Below are 21,585 nucleotides of genomic sequence, written 5' to 3' on the forward strand. Positions count from 1 at the left end.
CCTACAGGACGGTAGCTCTCCGGGAACAGGGTTGGAGTGAAAACCTACAGGACGGTAGCTCTCCGGGAACAGGGTTGGAGTGAAAACCTACAGGACGGTATCTCTCCGGGAACAGGGTTGGAGTGAAAACCTACAGGACGGTAGCTCTCCGGGAACAGGGTTGGAGTGAAAACCTACAGGACGGTAGCTCTCCGGGAACAGGGTTGGAGTGAAAACCTACAGGACGGTAGCTCTCCGGGTACAGGGTTGGAGTGAAAACCTACAGGACGGTAGCTCTCCGGGAACAGGGTTGGAGTGAAAACCTACAGGACGGTAGCTCTCCGGGAACAGGGTTGGAGTGAAAACCTACAGGACGGTAGCTCTCCGGGTACAGGGTTGGAGTGAAAACCTACAGGACGGTAGCTCTCCGGGAACAGGGTTGGAGTGGAAAACCTACAGGACGGTAGCTCTCCGGGAACAGGGTTGGAGTGAAAACCTACAGGACGGTAGCTCTCCGGGAACAGGGTTGGAGTGAAAACCTACAGGACGGTAGCTCCCCGGGAACAGGGTTGGAGTGAAAACCTACAGGACGGTAGCTCCCCGGGAACAGGGTTGGAGTGAAAACCTACAGGACGGTAGCTCCCCGGGAACAGGGTTGGAGTGAAAACCTACAGGACGGTAGCTCCCCGGGTACAGGGTTGGAGTGAAAACCTACAGGACGGTAGCTCTCCGGGAACAGGGTTGGAGTGGAAAACCTACAGGACGGTAGCTCTCCGGGAACAGGGTTGGAGTGAAAACCTACAGGACGGTAGCTCTCCGGGAACAGGGTTGGAGTGAAAACCTACAGGACGGTAGCTCTCCGGGAACAGGGTTGGAGTGAAAACCTACAGGACGGTAGCTCTCCGGGAACAGGGTTGGAGTGAAAACCTACAGGACGGTAGCTCCCCGGGAACAGGGTTGGAGTGAAAACCTACAGGACGGTAGCTCTCCGGGAACAGGGTTGGAGAGCCCTGGTTTAGGCTAACTAAGTCTAACTGACTTAGACAGTTCCAATAAGTTTTAAGGTTGGAGTACAGCATTAGGCTCATCATTGTAGTGGCAGATTGAGGGGAGGGAGCACACACTAAACACCACCACATCACACACACACACACACACTAAACACCACCACACCACACACACACACTAAACACACAGAGCTCTCTTTGGTACAGTACCCATGAGCTCCTCCTCTGAAGGGTCAGGCTCAGGCTCAGGCTGAGGGCTCTCTGAACAGGACTCAGACAATGAGAGTGATTTACACTGACCACAACACACACAGAGACAAGGACAAATACTGACCACAACACACACAGAGACAAGGACAAATACTGACCACAACACACACACGGACAAGGACAAACACTGACCACAACACACACACGGACAAGGACAAATACTGACCACAACACACACATGGACAAGGACAAACACTGACCACAACACACGGACAAGGACAAACACTGACCACAACACACACAGAGACAAGGACAAACACTGACCACAACACACACAGAGACAAGGACAAACACTGACCACAACACACACATGGACAAGGACAAACACTGACCACAACACACACAGAGACAAGGGCAAACACTGACCACAACACACACATGGACAAGGACAAACACTGACCACAACACACACACGGACAAGGACAAATACTGACCACAACACACACACGGACAAGGACAAACACTGACCACAACACACACAGAGACAAGGGCAAACACTGACCACAACACACACATGGACAAGGACAAACACTGACCACAACACACACACGGACAAGGACAAATACTGACCACAACACACACACGGACAAGGACAAACACTGACCACAACACACACATGAACAAGGAGATGAGAACATGATCTCACCTGAGGGAGTGCTGTGGACGGAGGAGCTGATTCTGGCCTTGGCCTCGGTCAGCTTGGACACACTGTTGGCCCTCATGCGATGAGCCAGTTTGTTGTCGGTGGGGGTGGAGGAGCGGAGGCCCAGGCGCAGGGCGGTCTCTGCAGACAGGCGAGGGGAGGAGGTGTTGCTCCGGCCCACTATACACTCTGAGTCACTACGGGCAGAGATGGAGCCCAGCCGCGTCCTCCTGGGCTGGGCCAGCATGTCTAGCCGCGAGGTGGTTTTACGACCGGATGGAGGCTTGGATGTGGAACTGGTGGTGGACACCTCGGAGGCCACAGACATCCTGTCTGTATCGGGCAGGTCCGTGTCGGATGTGTCCCCCAGCCGGGCCCGGCGGAGCAGGGAGGTTCTGGTAGGCCGTGGCTGGGGCAGAGAGGCCTGTTTCCCCAGGGAGGAAGCTGTGGCGGCCTGGAGGGTCTTACTGGTCTTACTGGAGCTGGTCTTGCTGCTGGATTTGGCCTCCAGTTTGGAATGTAGCAGGTCATCAGTAGAGGTGAAGTGGCTGCGGCCGTGCGAGCGACTATACAAACTCTCCTGGTCAGAGGAGAGGATGTCAGAGATGGGGAAGGAAGAGGTCTGGTCGTCATCTGTGAGGTCCTGGGAGGGTTGGCGTGCCCGCGAGGAGGCAGGCTGGACGGAGCGGCGGGCATCTGGCCGGCTAGTTTTGGTTTTTCTCTCCAGGCGCTCGCGGGCGTTGGTGCTGGCAGCGGTTTTGGAGGATGAGCTCAGGTGGCTCTTCTCCTTGTGCAGGCTGCTGAGGGAGCGGCGTTTCTGGTGGGCTGCTTTCTTCTCTCCCTCTCCTGCTGCCTGGCTGTAGGTGCTGGCCGTGTCCACGTCTGACTCAGGGGAGATGGAGCCTGCCCGTTTGGCTCTGTCCAGCTTGTTCTCGTCCCTCAGCTTGGCCTCCAGGAAGGCCATGACAGCCTCTGTGTCCTTCAGCAGGGTGGCTGTGTCCATGCTGCGCTCGTGGCCCAGGGCACCGGCACCACCTTTGATCCGAGGGATCAGCTCGATGGGCACCACACCACTGGGCTTCTCGATGGTGAAGCTGCCCTGGCGGACCAGGGGCTTGACCCCTGACCTCTCCCCCCCGTCCCCTCCTCCTTTGCTATGGTGCTGAATCCTGTCCTCCGCCCGCCTCCTCCTCTCCTCTGACCTCTTCTCACTGCTGCTCATAGGTCTGAGAGAGGGCTTGGAGGATGCCTGTAGCGGGGCCTTGGTCTGGTTCATCATATCCCCCTCCTCTATGGAGGTGAAGCACGCCCCGACTCCTTTATGCTCCACCTGCCTCTCCTTCTCCTGGGGCTCCGTGTCCTGTTTCTCCCCGATCTCTGAGCGATGCAGGCCCAGGCCACACAAGCTCTTCCCTGGCTTGGCCCGGGGGTCGTCGATGGGGAGCTGGGGGAGGGTCCTGCGTTTACGCTCGGTGAGACTGGAGGTGGCAGAGCTGGCGCTTCGGATGGACACGCCCGACTCAAAGGCATCCGCTTCTGGAAGAAATAGTAAAGCTACATTTCTTAATCAAATTAAATAAATATTGCACCCAACTCAACCATAGTAATTTAGTGCCATTATGTGAAGAAAATACACCTTAGCTAAGACTGATGCAGATCCACATTAGCCTGATTTTGGTAAATATAGGAGCCCTACTGTACCTCTCTGGTGATGGACGAAGGCAGGTGACTCCGCACCAGACCCCTCTGGGTCGGTTCTGGTGTTGTTAGCAGCTGGACTGGCCCACTGAGACACCCAGTGACTACTGCCCACTGCCACCGGGTCCTCAGACATACTCTGACAGGAGAGAAGAGAGCGCAGACACAGTTAGCCTAGTCTCTTGTCAGACTCATTTAGAGAAACAGCGGCTGTGGGAAAAGACTACAGTTAACCTAGCAAATCAACCGGATCGCTGCTACTGGCCACCTAGAGCTGGAGGGAGTATTCACATGTAGCGGAGAACACAGACGACAACTCTTCTGCCATTCGTTCACTTCCGAATGGTCTTATGTTTAAGTGATGAGCCTGAGGAGTTATCATATTCAAGTTGTGGAGAAGTACAGATCAGGGTTGGGTTATAAAAAAATATCAGAAACTTTGAACATCCCACGGAGCACCATTAAATCTATTATTAAAAAATTGAAATAATATGGCACTACAACAAACCTGCCAAGAGAGGGCCGCCCACAGTGAAGCATGGTGGTGGCAGCATCATGCTGTGGGGATGTTTTTCATCAGCAGGGACTGGGAAACTGGTCAGAATTGAAGGAATGATGGAGGCGCTAAATACCTCAAATCTTTCTCTCAACCTGTGTGCACCTACGTTGTAAACTTTCATTCATAGGCTAGGTTGTAGCAACCTTATGATGTGTATAGGGAAGATTTGAGTATCATGTCGTAGCCTAAACCTATCGATGTTACATTGAACTGGGTGAATGGAATATGAATGACAGTCATCCAATATGCTGTAATAGAAATAAGGCCATGTTCATAAAAAATAAATGATCGTCCTCCCTCATCTTAAACGGCACCGACCACAAATGGATCCCAATATACATCAGATAGACTTTGTAGACTATACTAGACTGTTGTAGACTGTACTAGACTGTTGTAGACTGTACTAGACTATACTAGACTGTTGTAGACTATACTAGACTGTTGTAGACTATACTAGACTGTTGTAGACTATACTAGACTGTTGTAGACTATACTAGACTGTTGTAGACTATACTAGACTGTCGTATACTATACTAGACTGTTGTAGACTATACCAGACGGTTGTAGACTATACTAGACTGTCGTAGACTATACTAGACTGTCGTAGACTATACTAGACTGTTGTAGACTATACTAGACTGTTGTGGACTATACTAGACTGTTGTGGACTATACCAGACTGTTGTAGACTATACCAGACTGTTGTAGACTATACTAGACTGTTGTAGACTATACTAGACTGTTGTAGACTATACTAGACTGTCGTATACTATACTAGACTGTTGTAGACTATACCAGACGGTTGTAGACTATACTAGACTGTTGTAGACTATACTAGACTGTTGTGGACTATACCAGACTGTTGTAGACTATACTAGACTGTTGTAGACTATTGTAGACTATACTAGACTGTCGTGGACTATACTAGACTGTTGTGGACTATACTAGACTGTTGTGGACTATACCATACTGTTGTAGACTATACTAGACTGTTGTGGACTATACCATACTGTTGTAGACTATACCAGACTGTTGTAGACTATACTATACCATTGTAGACTATACTAGACTATTGTGGACTATACTAGACTGTTGTAGACTATATACAGTCTCCTTCCTCCCCTTGTGCTTGTATAGAACTTGCCAGGAGGGGACAGAGCATCCTTTCTCATCTCTCTATGAACTAGGTCAGACACTGAGTGGCCTACTCTGTGAATAACAAGGAAGCGGGGAGTGCTTGGCTGACACTCCACTACTCCCCTTCCAACAGAGTCATCTTAATGCAATCTGGAGCTCTTGCTTTCCTATGTTTATAGTACAGATGTATGATATTAATTTGATCACCCTGTTGTTGCAGGACATTTTCTGTAGGGCATTCACGTTTTAAAAAGGATTCTAAAGTTTGTAATTTCCACTTTAAAATGTCAGACTTCCTTTGCACCAACTAAAAATGTATAAACTCCTACAAAAATGTCCATTCATTATAATCCACACAATAATTCACATTTCCTGTTGCTGCAGGATTATTATCCTCCTGTGAGAAACTGGTCAACTGTAAATATACTGAACAAAAATATAAACGCAACCTGTAAAGTGTTGGTCCCATGCTTCATGAGCTGAAATAAAAGGTCCCAGAAATGTTCTATATGCACAAAAAGCTTATTTCTCTCAAATTGTGTTTACATCCCTGTTAGTTAGCATTTATCCTTTGCCAAGATGCTCCATCCACCTGACAGGTGTGGCATATCAAGAAGCTGATTAAACAGCATAATCATTATACAGGTGCACCTTGTGCTGGGGACAATAAAAAGCCACTCTAAAATGTGCAGTTTTCTCACACAACACAATGCCACAGATGTCTCAAGTTTTTAGAGAGTGTTCAATTGGCATGCTGACTGCAGGAATGTCCAACCGAGCTGTTGCCAGAGAATTGAATGTTAATTTCTCTGCCATAAGCCGCCTCCAATGTTGTTTAAGAGAATTTGGCAATACGTCCAACCAGCCTCACAACCACAGACCACGTGTAACAACGCCAGCCCAGGACCTTCACATCCGGCTTCTGCAACTGCGGGATCGTCTGAGGGGAGGCGGGGTGCTGAGGTGTATTTCTGTCTGTAATAAAGCCATTTTGTGGGGGAAAACTCATTCCGATTGGCTGGGCCTGGCTCCCCAGTGGGTGGGCCTATGCCCTCCCAGGCCCGCCCATGGCTGCGCCCCTGCCCAGTCATGTGAAATCCAGAGATTAGGGCCTAATGAATTTATTTCAATTGACTGATTTCCTTCTATGAATTGTTGCATGTTGCGTTTATATTTTTGTTCAGTATACATAGGCCTCTTTAGACAGGCTTCTTTTGCTCTGTTATGAGGAAATCAGCACTAGCATTTGTTACTTTTTGTGATCTCTGCCTCTCATTCCTGCCCACTGGGCACAGACGTCAAATTCAACGTCTATTCCACACTGGTTCCACGTAATTTCATTGACAATACGTGGAAACAACATTGATTCAACCACTGTGTGTCCAGTGGGTGGTTTGTGCATCATTCTCCTCAGAAAATTAAAACAATGGTCTTCAGAGGCTGTCCCGTCCCTGAGAAGGAATCTGAGGGTCAGGGAAAGAGACAGCGAGTGACTCTACCCAAGTATGTCAGGGCCATAATAATGAATCTCAGTGATGGTTCCATTTCTCAAGCATCACGTCACTGAATGGGATACATGCTATCAGGTTTTGGTAGCCTGGTGACTATGATGAGATGATGAGATTGGGTGTAATCATTATTGTCTCTATGGAAGGGGTGTTTTACCTTGGATGGAAGGCAGCTTGGTTTCACACTTTCTCCCGTCTCTGTGGCCTTCCTCTCCTTCCCTCCTCCTCTTCCCTGTTGGAGTTCTACTGGTCCTGAGACAGACGGATCCTGGTTCTGCTCCACCCCAAACACCTGAGTATCAAGGTAATAAAGGGCTACATTACTTTTCAGTGTAGTCTACTCTATAGACAAAGGTGGCTGATATTGGACCAACATGAGGGCCAGTTGGATTAAAGCACTGCCCCACACACTTCATACATCCACACAAGGCCAGTGCTATGGTAACGGCACTGGAAACAACACACATTACAGCCATGTAGAAAGACAGGGAGCAGTGTGCCAATTAGTGTGTTAGCTAATTATAGGAATTACCATAATCACACTTCTAGTTAAGAGAAGACTACCCAGTCTAAGCTCTACATAAAACTGACAACCAATGCCCGCCCCCCCCCAACCCACTCCCCTCAATCCAGGCCCCAAATACCATATTTTAAGTCCCATACACATGTTTAATGAATTCAAATGTTACATATCAGGGCTACATGTTTAAGAGTTTAAACTGAGTTTATTTGGGGGAATCTTTAGCCCCGCCCCAGCAGTAAACCCTTCTCTACTTCCGAGACTTTCCCTTTTAGAAATATTTTCATTCAGCATGAGAAAGCATGCAGGTAGTTGTAACATGAGCAAATCCCTGGAGCACTATCGAATCATGGAGAGAGCTTGATGGTGAGCCTCAAAATGCCATTTGGAGCCCATTAGATTTGCTCTACAGCAGTATGTAACATGGCATGCTGTGATCAGACTGAGCACTACACTCTTAGAAAAAAGCTTCCAAAAGGGTTATTTGGCTGTCCCAATAGGATAACTCTTTTTGGTTCAAGGTAGAACCCTTTTTGGTTTTATGTAGAACCCTCTGTGGAAAGGGAACCCAAAAGGGTTCTTTAAAGGGGTACAGTCCCAAAATGTTTTGCATGTCAGCAATCAAGTTTTCAAGATATTGGACTTTCAAAAAGCTAATTGTAACTTGCCACATGATGATGCAAAATGCATCATATGATGAAAAACGCATGATGATGTGGCAAGTTCAAATTTACTTTTTGAAAGTCCTATATCTTGACAGCTTGATTGCTGACATGCAACACATTTTGGGACTGTATGAACAGTGGACTAATGAAAAAAATACAAAAATATAATTTTTGAGTGGATTATTCCTTTAAAGGATTTATGAATGAGTCTTATGTGGTTTTAATTGTGTTTTTTAATGATGGCAGCTGTTACACTGGAATGTGCCAGCCAAAAAGGGTTCTCCTATGGGGACAGCCGAAGAACCCTTTTAGGTTCTAGATAGCACCTTTTTTCTAAGAGTGTATGATAGCCCACTCTCAATGTGTATGGCTGTTCAAATGAGCTAATCCTAATTAGAACAGAGAGACTTGAGGGAAATAGATCTCCATCTCAGGGTGAGACATATCATTTCCTAATCCTAACAGTAACATCTCTTTATTTCTATACCATTGAAAATGTGTGTATTAGTTAAAGTGTCTGATCAAGACCTTCAGTGTACAAAAATTTGAAAGGATTTTTAGATTACATATTGTAATTGTATTTTAAATAGTCTCGTAATGACCACATTCAGTTGGAAATGAAATACATTACAAAATGAAATCCAATTTCCCTTTACCCATGGGTCACAGAGGATCAGAGGACATAGTCAAATGCTTTTCATTTGGAAAATAGCGATGTAATAAATCATTATGACAGATCATTACAGCTCAAATGCTCAGCATGCTTAGTGGGCGGATATTTCAGAAAACTGAAGAAAAATAACATGCCCTTTGAATGCCCTGCTCAATAAAGTTAATTAAATTACGTTAATTCAAGACACGTAGAACTTGGCCATTCTTACATTCAAACCAAGTCAGCTTTCCTACATGCAATTCAGATAATATAAAAAATAAAATAACATTCGTATTCCTTACGTTTTTCACAGCAACCCAACCCACAATGATAAATCCTTGAGCTGACTGTGAATATACATCAGAAAGCTGACCATACCTTGTCTATCATGCGCCTTGCCTCCTCCTCCTCAGGGTTGCGGTTCTCCAGCTCGATGGTGTAGGTTCCCTTATCACTCTGGTTGTCCTCCTGCTCCCTGTCCTCCTGCTCCCTGTCCTCCTGCTCCCTGTCCCCCTGGGACCGAGGGGTCCTCTGACCCTCCTCACTGGGGCTGGGCTCAGTGGTCATGTGGCCTGTACTGACCGAGCTCCTCCCTATGCTGTGGTCCTCAGACCGCTGCTTCATCAGCACTCGAGCGGCCGTGGGGGCTCCCGCTATCAGGGCCGCTGATAACGGGGCCTTACTGAAGTCACTGGCTGTGGTCATGGTGGGGGCCTTAGAGTGGGAGGGGGGTGTGGGGCACAGAGCCTCCCCGGCCGCGCCCCTGAGCAGCGGTGCAGTCTGGGAGAAGGAGTAGGAGCGTCGCTTGCGGGGGTTGTCATCGTCGTAGAATTCGATCATGAAAGTAGTCCTGTTGGTCCGGCCCCCCTGACCCCTCTGTCCTCCCTGTCCTCCCTGACCCCCCTGTCCTCCCTGCGCCGACCTCAGCCTCTCCTCCACAGCCAGACGCCGGCTGTCGCAGTGCAGGCCAATCCCGTTCTCAGAGTCACTCTGGGTACCGTCCTCATGCTTGCTGCCTGGGAGGACCAAGACAGGAGGAAAGCACAGACCTGAGTTACTGCACATACAGGAAACACACAACCTATAACATCTGACCTTTCAACTGCTAATCATGACCTAGAGAGAGATGGACAGATAGACCTCCATAGCCCTCTATGATGGAATCTAATGTCTCCAGAATTCACCCAGCCACAGTACTACTAGCCCTGCCTCCTCAGTGGGTAGAGGGGGAGAGAGGAGGGGGTTGGAGGGTGGAGTAGGAGAAGGAAGGGGGAGAGAGGAAGGGGTTGGAGGCTGGAGTAGGAGAAGGAAGGGGGAGAGAGGAGGAGGTTTGAGGGTGGAGCAGGTGAAGGAAGGGAGTATTCTTTAGCGGGGGCTCAGAGCATGCAATCAGACCTGACAGTGGTGGGTTCAGAGACAGAAATCACCAGGCCACTCTGGAGACAGAGGCCTTTCATGCAGCAGCAGACAAACAGTCTGTTAGGAGCCTCACAGCGCTGCCTGTCTCTGAATGACCAACCCCGCCGGCCCCACATGAGTCAGACTGCATCTCCTCCACGCCACCTCATCACACACAGCACACAGACACATCTAGCAAAAACAACACAGTTAACTCTACTACACAGTGCAGAGACAATCAACACAGTTAACTCTACTAAATTTCAAGAAGTTTCTTCAAGTGCAGTCGCAAAAACCATCAAGCGCTATTTTGAAACTGACTCTCATAAGGACCGCCACAGGAAAGGAAGACCCAGAGTTACCTCTGCTGCATAGGATAAGTTAATTAGAGTTACCAGCCTCAGAAATTGCAGCCCAAATTAATGCTTCATAGAGTTCAAGTAACAGACACATCTCAACATCAACTGTTCAGAGGAGACTGCGTGAATCAGGCCTTCGTGGTCGAATTGCTGCAAAGAAACCACTACTAAAGGACACCAATAATAAGATGAGACATGCTTGAGTCAAGAAACACGAGCAATGGACATTAGACCGGTGGAAATCTGTCCTTTGGTCTGATGAGTCCAAATTTGAGATTTTTGGTTCCAACCGCCGTGTCTTTGTGAGACGCAGAGTAGGTGAACGGATGATCTCTGCATGTGTGGTTACCACCGTGAAGCATGGAGGAGGAGGTGTGATGGTTTTTAGAATTCAAGGCAGACTTTACCAGCATGGCTACCACAGCATTCTGCAGCGATACGCCATCCCATCTGGTTTACGCTTAGTGGGACTATCATTTTTTTTTCAGCAGGACAATGACCCAACACACCTCCAGGCTGTGTAAGGGCTATTTGACCAAGAAGGAGAGTGATGGAGTGCTGCATCAGATGACCTGGCCTCCACAATCACCCGACCTCAACCCAATTGAGATGGTTTAGGATGAGTTGGACCGCAGAGTGAAGGAAAAGCAGCCAACAAGTGCGCAGCATATGTGGGAACTCCTTCAAGACTGTTGGAGAAGCATTCCAGGTGAAGCTGGTTGAGAGAGTGCCAAGAGTGTGCAATGCTATCATCAAGGCAAAGGGTGGCTACTTTGAAGAATCTAAAATCTAAAATATATTTTGATTTGTTTAACACTTTTTTGGTTACTACATGATTCCATATGTGTTATTTCATAGTTGTGATGTCTTCACTATTATTCTACAATGTAGAAAATAGTAAAAATAATGAATATGTAGGTGTGTCCAAACCTTTGACTGGTGCTGTATATATAATTTTCCCTTCTTTATTATGTTCCCCTAACCCTACCATCCCTCCCCTAATTTGGAGTAAACTAATGGACAACAACACTTAGGCTTCTACTTCTAGCTTATACATACTATATACAATTTACCGACAAATAACATAGTTAACTGTAATATAAAATGTAGAAGACAGTCAACAAAACAACAGTTAACCATAGTATACAGCACAGCAGAGTAAACACTCTAACACACAGACAACTGTCAAATGTCAAATCTCCATCACAGTTTTAAAACACACAACATTCACAACACAAACAGGTTAACAGAGACTAAAACCACGTTTAACAGTTATTAACCTGTTGGTTCATTTACGTCACAAACAACAAAGTTAACCCTTACTCTGTAGTGTAAAAGCTACACAGTATCTTCAAGCGGTCCCCATGCACCGACCGGCCCCCTCTCCATCCATTGTGTTTCAGAGACCCACCTGAGAACATGAATATTAACACTCAGCAGCTTCAGGCTCGTCTTGCTTTCCCGTCCACACACACACACACAGCTCTCTGTCCCTGGGGCTGATGGCTGCACTGAGCATGCTTCACACACACACAGCTCTCTGTCTCTGGGGCTGATGGCTGCACAGAGCATGCTTCACACACACACAGCTCTCTGTCTCTGGGGCTGATGGCTGCACTGAGCATGCTTCACACACACACAGCTCTCTGTCCCTGGGGCTGATGGCTGCACTGAACCTGCTTCACACACAGAGTTCTCTGTCCCTGGGGCTGATGGCTGCACTGAGCACCACTGAGCATGCCTCACACACCTCCAAAGCTCACAGTCCTGACCGCCTGCAGCACGAGAACTCCAACCTCAACACCGACCCCTGTTTCTCCCTCCCCTTGATCCCACAGCTAGACTCCCACAACAGCCTCTGGAAGGTACAGCTTCAGAATAAACAGGAGCCTAAAACAGTATGTAGTGTAGCTCAGCCTCTGACTTCACCTTTATATGTGCTATGTGCTTCATAAATCTCCATTTATTCCACTCTGTCTGCACCCCACCCCCCAGACACAGTTATCGCACACCACAAATTAGCACCCATTTAATTAGCCAGCTCCAAAGAGTAGCACTCTCTCCTGAGTTCTTTCAAACAGCGTCACACAGCAAAATGACCATACTCAGCAGTTAGAAGAGGTACACACAGAGAGAGAGAGAGAGAGAGAGAGAGAGAGCGAGAGAGAGAGAGAGAGAGAGAGAGAGAGAGAGAGAGAGAGAGAGAGAGAGAGAGAGAGAGAGAGAGAGAGAGAGAGAGAGAGAGAGAGAGAGAGAGAGAGAGAGAGAGAGAGAGAGAGAGAGAGAGACCTACCTGAAAAGTGCATTACCAGACAGAGATAGTGTCCAGGCTCCAATTAAAATATGAAACAAAGGAAAAGCACAACTATGTGGATGAATCATTAAGGAGATGGGATGGATGTGGCTTGGCTCCTTGGTGTACAGCAGAAAATGAGTGCCTTAGGCAGGCAGAATGGAGAATGGGGAGGCAGGCAGGCAGGCAGGCAGACAGGCAGGCAGGCAGGCAGGCACACAGGTAGCCTACTGTGCCATCCATGCAAAGCTCAGTCAATGGGTGTCAGAGCTGGGAGACGGCTGGGGACTAATCCTGAGGAAGTAGCAAATGTGGCAGAAAATTCTGACTGCTGAGTCTAGTCTCTCTCGGTTTACTGTAAATAATAATAATATGCCATTTAGCAGACGCTTTTATCCAAAGCAACTTACAGTCATGTGTGCATACAATTTTGTGTATGGGTGGTCCCGGGGATCGAACCCACTACCTTGGCGTTACAAGCGCCGTGCTCTACCAGCTGAGCTACAGAGGACCACATGGAGGGCTGAGAGATTTAAGTATGAAGAATCACTAGAATCAGAGTGGTAGGTTGTACATAGAGAGTCATAAGGGTGTGTCTCTGTCACTGATATACAGTACACAGGAGGGTTGGACTTATATTTGCTTCAGGCTGGGGACCTTTATAGAATTACATAAACTGACACTATTTAATATAAGTGACCTTTATAGAATTGCATAAACTGACACTATTTAATATAAGTGACCTTTATAGAATTACATAAACAGATAATATTTGATAAAAGGGACTTTTATTGAATTACTGTACATAAATAGACACTATTTGATATAAGCAACCTTTAAAGAATGACATCATCTCAGGACAGTGGCAGGTATGGACCATACAGTAGGTTACATGACCAGCCTGAGGACAGCGACAGGTATGGGTCAGTGAAGTCTGGTTGATGGTTAATGGTCATTACTGCATCAGATGAGCTGCTATTCTAGGAGTTACTGGGTCAAACACTAGTCTTATTTTAGATGATAAGATACAAAAATAACAAAACATTTTAGGCTCTGTTTTTAGCGAGTAAGGGATGAGCTTTATTAAGAGGATGCATTTTACAGGATCTCCCAAAAAAACACCCAAATTAACTTAAACGCTCACGGCTCTTAGCAGTAAAACACATGTTGATCAGATCAGCTTAATTGTGAGGTTAGCAAGGCCAGATGTACAACAGTTAGTAGAGGATACTGTAGTGTTGCTATAGGGAGGAAATAAGTGCATTTGCTGATCTGGCAACAGAAACTGAGGGAGAGAGAAAGACAGGCAGGGATAGAGGGAGGAGAGCAGGCAGGCTGTGGCCCTCACCTTTGAGCCTGTTGAAGTGGATGGGGACATCACTCTTGATGCTCTTTCTGTCCTCCTCCGTGGACTCACTGCACACCATGGGGGGGTCGTTGTGGGCCAGCCAATCAGCCACCTTGCTCTCAGAGGCCATCATGGCGGCCTGCAGGGTGCTGAGGTCCTTGCTGCCCGGCTGGGGGGCCTTCTTAAGCCGGGGCCGGTGGTCTAGAGTCAGGTTGGACACGTGGTCCTTGATCCTGACCTTGCCAGGGGAGGTGTCATCAAACTCGATGGTGAAGGCGTGAGGTGAGGCGTGGCCCTGAGCGCTGGTGGGGGTGGAGGGGGTAGCAGCAGCCCCCTCAATGTCTTTGGTGGGGATCTCATGAATGCTGTCCTCTGCCATCTGAGCCTCTTTGGTGGGGATCTCAAAGTAGCTGGGCTCAGGACCCAGGCCATCCTCCATAGGCCTCTCACTCCTCTTAGGCTCTCTGTCGTCTGTAGATTCACAGAGAGGAGAGGAGAACACTGGGGATCAGTATTTAGCAGTCAGAGGTCACTGGCCCCACATGGGCCATTCAGCTGTGTCTGTTCTGAGTCTCACCATTAGTCTGAATCAGTGTCTGAGGCCCTGGCAGAACACAGCCCTCTAAACAAAACAGGTCAGGCTGGGCTGTGGCACTGGCAGAACACAGCCCTCTAAACAAAACAGGTCAGGCTGTGCTGTGGCACTGGCAGAACACAGCCCTCTAAACAAAACAGGTCAGGCTGTGCTGTGGCACTGGCAGAACACAGCCCTCTAAACAAAACAGGTCAGGCTGTGCTGTGGCACTGGCAGAACACAGCCCTCTAAACAAAACAGGTCAGGCTGTGCTGTGGCACTGGCAGAACACAGCCCTCTAAACAAAACAGGTCAGGCTGTGCTGTGGCACTGGCAGACAGGCACAAAGCCATGTAGTGTCACTTTGAGAAGAACTGATGAGGAAGCCAATCAAAACCCTTTAGGCTACTTACTTAATAATGATTGTGTGACTTCATTTGATTATGTGGCAAGGCACTATGGGATGTGTAGACCATCTGGTTTATACGTATGACTGAAAGTCCTCCTGAAAAGCCACAGGTGACCAAAGTTCAGGCAGAGGTGGCTCCCTCTTCAAAATGAAAGCCTCAGTTTGGAATCCCAGCAAACTATGCCCTTAAATTGAGTAATTAGCTAAAGAAAGGACTTCAGCAAGATACTTACTACAGACAATCTAGGTAATGAGAGTTCCAGTGTTGGAGAAAGCGGTTTGTTTCAGCGCTATGTGAAAGCTGGTGCAATGGCGTAACCCAATAGCCCAGAGTGACAATACATAAGGAGGGGGACTGGGGCCAGCTACAACAGAGCCTATTCAACAGGACATGAGACCGTTCCTTTACACTACAGATGTAGAATCTTAATTTGATCACCCTGTTGCAGGATAGCTTTCCTGTAATGCAGTGTATTTGAGGCTTCTGAAGTGTATAATTTCCACTTTGGAATTTCAGACTTGATTTTCCCTTATGAAAATGTCCATTAATTATAATCCACATAATAATACACATTTTCCTGTTGCTGCAGGATTATTTTCCTTCTGTAGCAAACTGGCTCAAATTAAGTCTCTCTACTAGTGGGGGACATATGCCCTCCTCACACTACTAAAAATAGCTATGGGAGAAGATAATAAACTGGCTCTTTGATGTGGGGAACTGTAACGTGTAACACTGGCTCTTTGATGTGGGGAACTGTAACGTGTAACACTGGCTCTTTGATGTGGGAAACTGTAACGTGTAACACTGGCTCTTTGATGTGGGGAACTGTAACGTGTAACACTGGCTCTTTGATGTGGGGAACTGTAACGTGTAACACTGGCTCTTTGATGTGGGGAACTGTACCCTGATTGTGTGCTTTATTTGGGCTCCCAAGAGACTATAATGCTGATTCATTATGAAGATTCCCTGACTAGATAAACTCAGAGGCACTTGAGGCGGAGGGTGTGAGTGTGTTCAGATTCAGTGCAGTTTGAATGAGAAGATGGGGCAGTTTATATCTAATCATATAGAACTTCTTAACATTATCTATGCATCCTACAGACTTCAGCTCCCAATACTACCTTATAATACCATACCACCCAAGCTCATTGCAAGCTGTCTGCATTGCACACATATCATTTCCATTTAATGACCATGATTATAACGCCAGATCTGTTTTAATGCCACCATGGAGACATGGCTTACAATTACATAACATGGCTGTGTACTCTGTTGACACTGGGGACCCATAAGGGCTGTCACTGTGAAAGACTGGTCAGGTAGGCCCACTGTGTGTGACACATTCCTTGGGGATGCGGTCCATATTTACAACGTCTGACAGACCAGTCCACTGTCCTCTACTGTGGGCCTCTCAATAACCGAGATAAGGAGAGGTCAGTGGGTCACTACATGCTACCTACCTAGAGCACTGCTTCAATAAGTAAAATGAACACAGTAGTAATACCAACATCCATACGTTAATCCATTGTAATTTAATTCAAGTCTACCAATAGAACTGTAATTCAAAGGTAGCCTCCAGAGCATATGAGCGGAGTGGAGCGGTGAGAATCTCAGCTCCTCGCTCACGGAGCTGTTTACCCTTACGCTCCCCCTGCTCAAAGCCACATCAGGCCAGTCTGCTCGTTATCGCTCAGCACTCAACACAGTTTGCATCGCGCTCCACTCAAATCGCCCCCCCCGCTCGCTCCAAAAAATGAAAAAAATCTGCATGTATTTCACTTTTGGCTTAAACCACAGCCTTACCTCCCAAAGAACTAAAGAGCAACGACAACATTTTCCAAATAGAAATGTTTTATTTCAAATTACAAATTAGGCCTAGCCTATGTAAGAAGGAATACGAGTCAATATCACTATGAGGTGCCTTTGGTGTCCTCATCAGACTCACTCAGTCATCATGAAAATGTAGCAGAATAATGAAAGTCTGAGGTCTTATTATAAGTGGCCAAACATTTGCACACATATCAGTAGAATGATAAGTCTCTAAAAAAGTGTTTCCTTCATTTTATTAAATTTTTTTCATTGGATGTACGTGATTTTGGCATGTCCCACACACTGCTCTGCTAACTACAGTGTGTGTAATAAGTGGTTAAATTATACTAAATCCAAAGAAAATTTACATGGTTTTACTGTCCACAATAAGTTATTTGATAAAAAAGTAATTTTGATCATGTATATTGTATTTTCATAATCATATTGAACATTTTGCATGTGTCCCTGAAATTGCTGTCCACCCTGTCATTATGGGGTAACTGCCCCTTTAAGAAACCCACTGATGTTTTCAGTGACATCACTACGAGCATTTTGTCTTTCTTCAATGAAGGCTGAAGCAGTGTCTAGTTGCAGAGTAAGTATTTACACTTATGTTTCATTATTTTCATCATATTATGTGTGTAGTTGGATGTTGTCAAGCTTAACATGTCCACTCTGTCATAGTGAAATATCAATTGATAGAAAAACCTATCAGAACTTTGAAATATATTTGTAAAACAGTACACAGTCAGCTTGCTAACTGTAGTATGTTGCTAAGTGAAGGTCCACCATGTGCTCATTAAATGCTAACATTAGCCAAAAATATCCACCCTGTCATTGTCCACCCTGTCAGCAAGCCTTCCATGACAGGGTGGACATGGTTCATGACAGGAAGGACATGTGCATAGTTTAGGCCACATACTGATAATGTTACACATATTACAACAGCTATTACACACATTTTATAACAGTACATGCTATACATAGTAAGAATGGACAATATGGAAAAAAAAATTGGCGATATCGGTATCAGCAAACCTAGTTTGATAATGCAAGCCTAGTTTACCGGGACTGCCAATTAAAGTGTGTAAGGGAACATTTTGAATCGTCTTTTTCAAGGAATGAGATCAAAAGGAGCTGAGATAGCAAGGAGATATCGGGAACGTCGTGATGCTGACCCAGACAGAAGAAGAAAGTACCTTGAGAAAGAAAGGGTCAAATGGAAAAAAGACAGAGAGACTGGAAAGAAGAAGGGTGTCAATGAGCTCAGTGAGAGAGAGAAGAGGGCAAAAAGAAAGAAATGGAGAGAGGCAAAAAGTCAAGCCAGAGCCAGAAACAGGGCCAGTGCTTTGCTACAGTCAGAGACACCACCCAACTCCCCTGCTGAAACTCCTGAAAATCAACATGAGCCAGGGCCCTCCAGGTTAGATCATTGGAAGTTTAGCTGATGAGACTTATTAGAAAGTTTAGATTTATTTGAAGGACAATTATCAACTGTTTATGTCCCCATAAAATGACATATTGATAACTAACTTGCTAAAAAAAATCCTTTGCTTGCTAAACTTGCTAAATGCAAGAGGTTGCTTACTGATACAATGAAGAACTTGCATAGGAGGTTTCTCTCTGAGCACATTGGCCAAATGTCATACACCTCCTTTTGCCGTCTCAGACCCTTTTGGGTGGTAACCCCTTCTTCCTCTGACCGTGACACATGTCTCTGCAAAAAACATGAGAACTTGCAATTCATTGCCAATGCCTTGCAGAGCCAAGGGTTACTGTCCTCAATAAATATTGAGGAAATGTCTGAAGCAACCATGTGTGACCCGAAAGCCAAGGTCTGTGCTTATGGTGAGTGCAGTGAATGCCTCCTAACTTGTCACCCGATGCTGAAAACCCCTGGGGAAGAGAACATTCGTTTATCTCAGTGGATGACAGAGAAGATCAAGAAGGATGAGAAGGTGTCAACAATAACAGTGAAAAGGGAGATAACAACAACAGAGCATGAGCTTAACACAGATTTCCAGGAGAGGCTTCTCCATTTTAGGAGCCATGTCTTCAACATTAAATGGCAGTTTGATGCCTACAGGGAGCTCAGGAGGAGTCTGAAGCACAATGAGTACCTCTTGCATATAGATTTTAGCGAAAATTACTCATGTAAGTACAGCGAAGAAAGACAATCTGTGGAGGCTCACACAAGCAGGCCAGTCTGCACACTGGGGTGCTCTACACCACTGGTGAACAAGCGCCACACACCTTCTGCTCCATATCACCCTCCAGAAGACACGACCCTGTGGCCATCTGGGCCCACCTTGATCCAGTTCTGAAGGTAGTGAGAGAACGACACCCTCAAGTCAGCACACTTCATTTTTTCAGCGATGGGCCTGCAACGCAGTATCGACAAAAGGGACATTTCTTCTACCTCTCAACGGAACCCTACAAGTATGGCTTCAAAGAAATAACGTGGAATTTCTTTGAGGCTAATCATGGGAAGGGGGCACCAGACGGTGTGGGTGGGGCCCTCAAGAGGTCAGCAGACCGGATTGTAGCCCATGGAGGAGACATTCCTGATGCCCAGAGCTTGTATAACAAGCTGAAAAGCCTGGACACATCTGTCGAGCTGTTCTTCATCCCAGAGAGGGATATTGAATCAAAGCCTGAGGTACCTGCAATAGCTGCCATAAAAGGCACTATGAGAATCCACCAAGCTATCAGTCTGACACCCGGCCAAATGAAATACAGAGACATTTCATGTCTGTGTAAAAGGGAGGAAGGTGTTTTGGACTGCCCCTGCTTTAACCTTCAAGAGGTCACTCTAGCTAATGTTCCTGTTTCATCTGACAAGTCCCCAGCATGTGGAAAGACACCAGATAATCCTAGGAGACCAGAAATGATTGAGGTAAAGCACATTGGAGAGTGGTGCGTCGTTAATTATGACAATGAAGCATACTCAGGTATCATCATGGATGCAGAAGGGCACAGTGTGAAAGTTAAGTGTATGCAACGCCATGGCATAAACAAGTTCAAATGGCCAAGTCTTTGGGACGACATCTGTTGGTACCATGACTGGCAGGTACTTTGCCTAATACCAGAACCACAGGCTCTGAACAAGCGCTCTGTACAGATTGAAGTGTCTGCATGGAAGTATGTGGAACAGCAACTGCAGAACTGAGCCATGTCTCTGCAGAAAGGGAGAGACTGTTTGGAGATGCGTCCAAGTGATCTTTCTGTAATATTCTGTTTTTTCAAATCAACTGTTCTCCACTTAAAAAACATTTTTCTTCTTGTTCTACAGTTGAATGTTTGACTTTCACTTTGCAGAATGATGTACAGAGTTTAACGCTAGAAGGCCACATTAATGTCTCATTTTGGGCATCTTTATTCAGTGGCTGCATGCAGGTAGAGTGGATCAAAAACAGTCTGTTCAACTTGTAATTTCCCCCTACATGGGAAAAGGCATTTTTTACATCATTTTCTTGCATTGTTCCTTGCATTTATGAGGCCATTCAATGACATTTCACAACGTGTCCACCCTGTCATGCCTAGGGTCCACCCTGTCATGTCACTGTCCACCCTGTTATTTTCATGTTCTATGAAAATAAACAAATTATTTTCACAAGTTAGCAAAATCTTTTGTGTGATTCCTTTATAAACAAATGAGGGCCAAATAGTATTGTTTGAAAGTTTGACCAGATATCTTTTTTGTTAGATTTTATTTAGAAAAGAAAGTGCAACTCTCGCAGATTTTATAGAGAAACAAATAGTTTGCCATAATTTCATTATTATCCAAATACTTTTCCCATAAACTAAAATATATTGTTGAGAAAGTGACTAAATAGTTTTCTGAAAATGTACGTTTTATAATCACTATGTAATTACAATGTATTTATTCTGCTTTGAAATTGTCCATGACAGGGTGGACATATTTTGCTGTTTGCATGTAAATTGTCTGCTTGCAGTTAATTTATAAAAAGTGTGGGAGCTTGACCAATATGCATTTCTAACAGCATAACATATACTTAATACAATGAATATGAAGTTCAATGGAAAATCTCAGCTTTTTGGGGGGGAAATGGGGAAGTCTCAAAGGCACCTTATGGTGATATTGACCCATACACAAAAAGTCCTGTAAAATTAAACGAATCAATGGGCCTAATTATATAAATAAAAATATACATCAAAGTTTTAAAAGTAAATTAACTATTAGGCCAAAATTCTGATAACTGAACTTTTGCGCAGCGTGCACGTGGATAAAAATTTTAATTGGCTTATATCCATTGTCAAACTTTAAAATAAAATAACACAAATGAATTGCTTTCCTTATATACAGTTCTTTTGAGTTCACCTTCAAGAACACAAGTTTGGCCAATGTCTGAGGCTTCAGACTCATGCGGTGGTTTCTTGACAGCAGGCCAGCAGAGGAGAAAACCCTCTCTGCGCTCGCAGACCCGCTTGGGATGCTGAACACAATGCGAGCTACTTTAGCCAGGCAGGGAAACGACGTGGAGTCTTCTTTCCAAAATCGAATAACATCTGCGTCTGGGTTCTGTCTCGGGGATGAGAGGTAATATTCGACTTCACCTTTGGCGTCTCCGGTTATGCGTAGCTGCTCGCTGAAGTATGACCCGAACAGGCAAGCTCTTTTTAGTTCAGGCTCGGGATTCAGGTCAGCGGCGGGTGGGGTGTCGGTCTCGGGTGTCCCGCTGGGAGCGTTCATTTCCTCAGCTTCTTTTATGAGGAGGTCGCGGATCTCCTCGAGT

General features: G+C 46.0%; 1 protein-coding gene across 1 annotated transcript in view; it reads right to left on the reverse strand.

Annotated features, from left to right (window-relative positions):
• LOC311125580 (centrosomal protein of 170 kDa-like) overlaps positions 1-21,585 on the reverse strand; it is a 72,621-nt gene that overhangs the window by 8,264 nt on the left and 42,772 nt on the right. Inside the window, 6 exon segments of the mRNA XM_084158416.1 lie at positions 1,197-1,247; positions 1,903-3,435; positions 3,601-3,736; positions 6,958-7,092; positions 9,016-9,653; positions 14,036-14,506. Of these exon segments, the coding sequence (XP_084014542.1) occupies positions 1,197-1,247; positions 1,903-3,435; positions 3,601-3,736; positions 6,958-7,092; positions 9,016-9,653; positions 14,036-14,506 (2,964 nt within the window).

Source organism: Coregonus lavaretus (assembly GCF_964263955.1).
Source record: "Coregonus lavaretus genome assembly, chromosome: 1".
NCBI classification, from domain to species: domain Eukaryota; kingdom Metazoa; phylum Chordata; class Actinopteri; order Salmoniformes; family Salmonidae; genus Coregonus; species Coregonus lavaretus.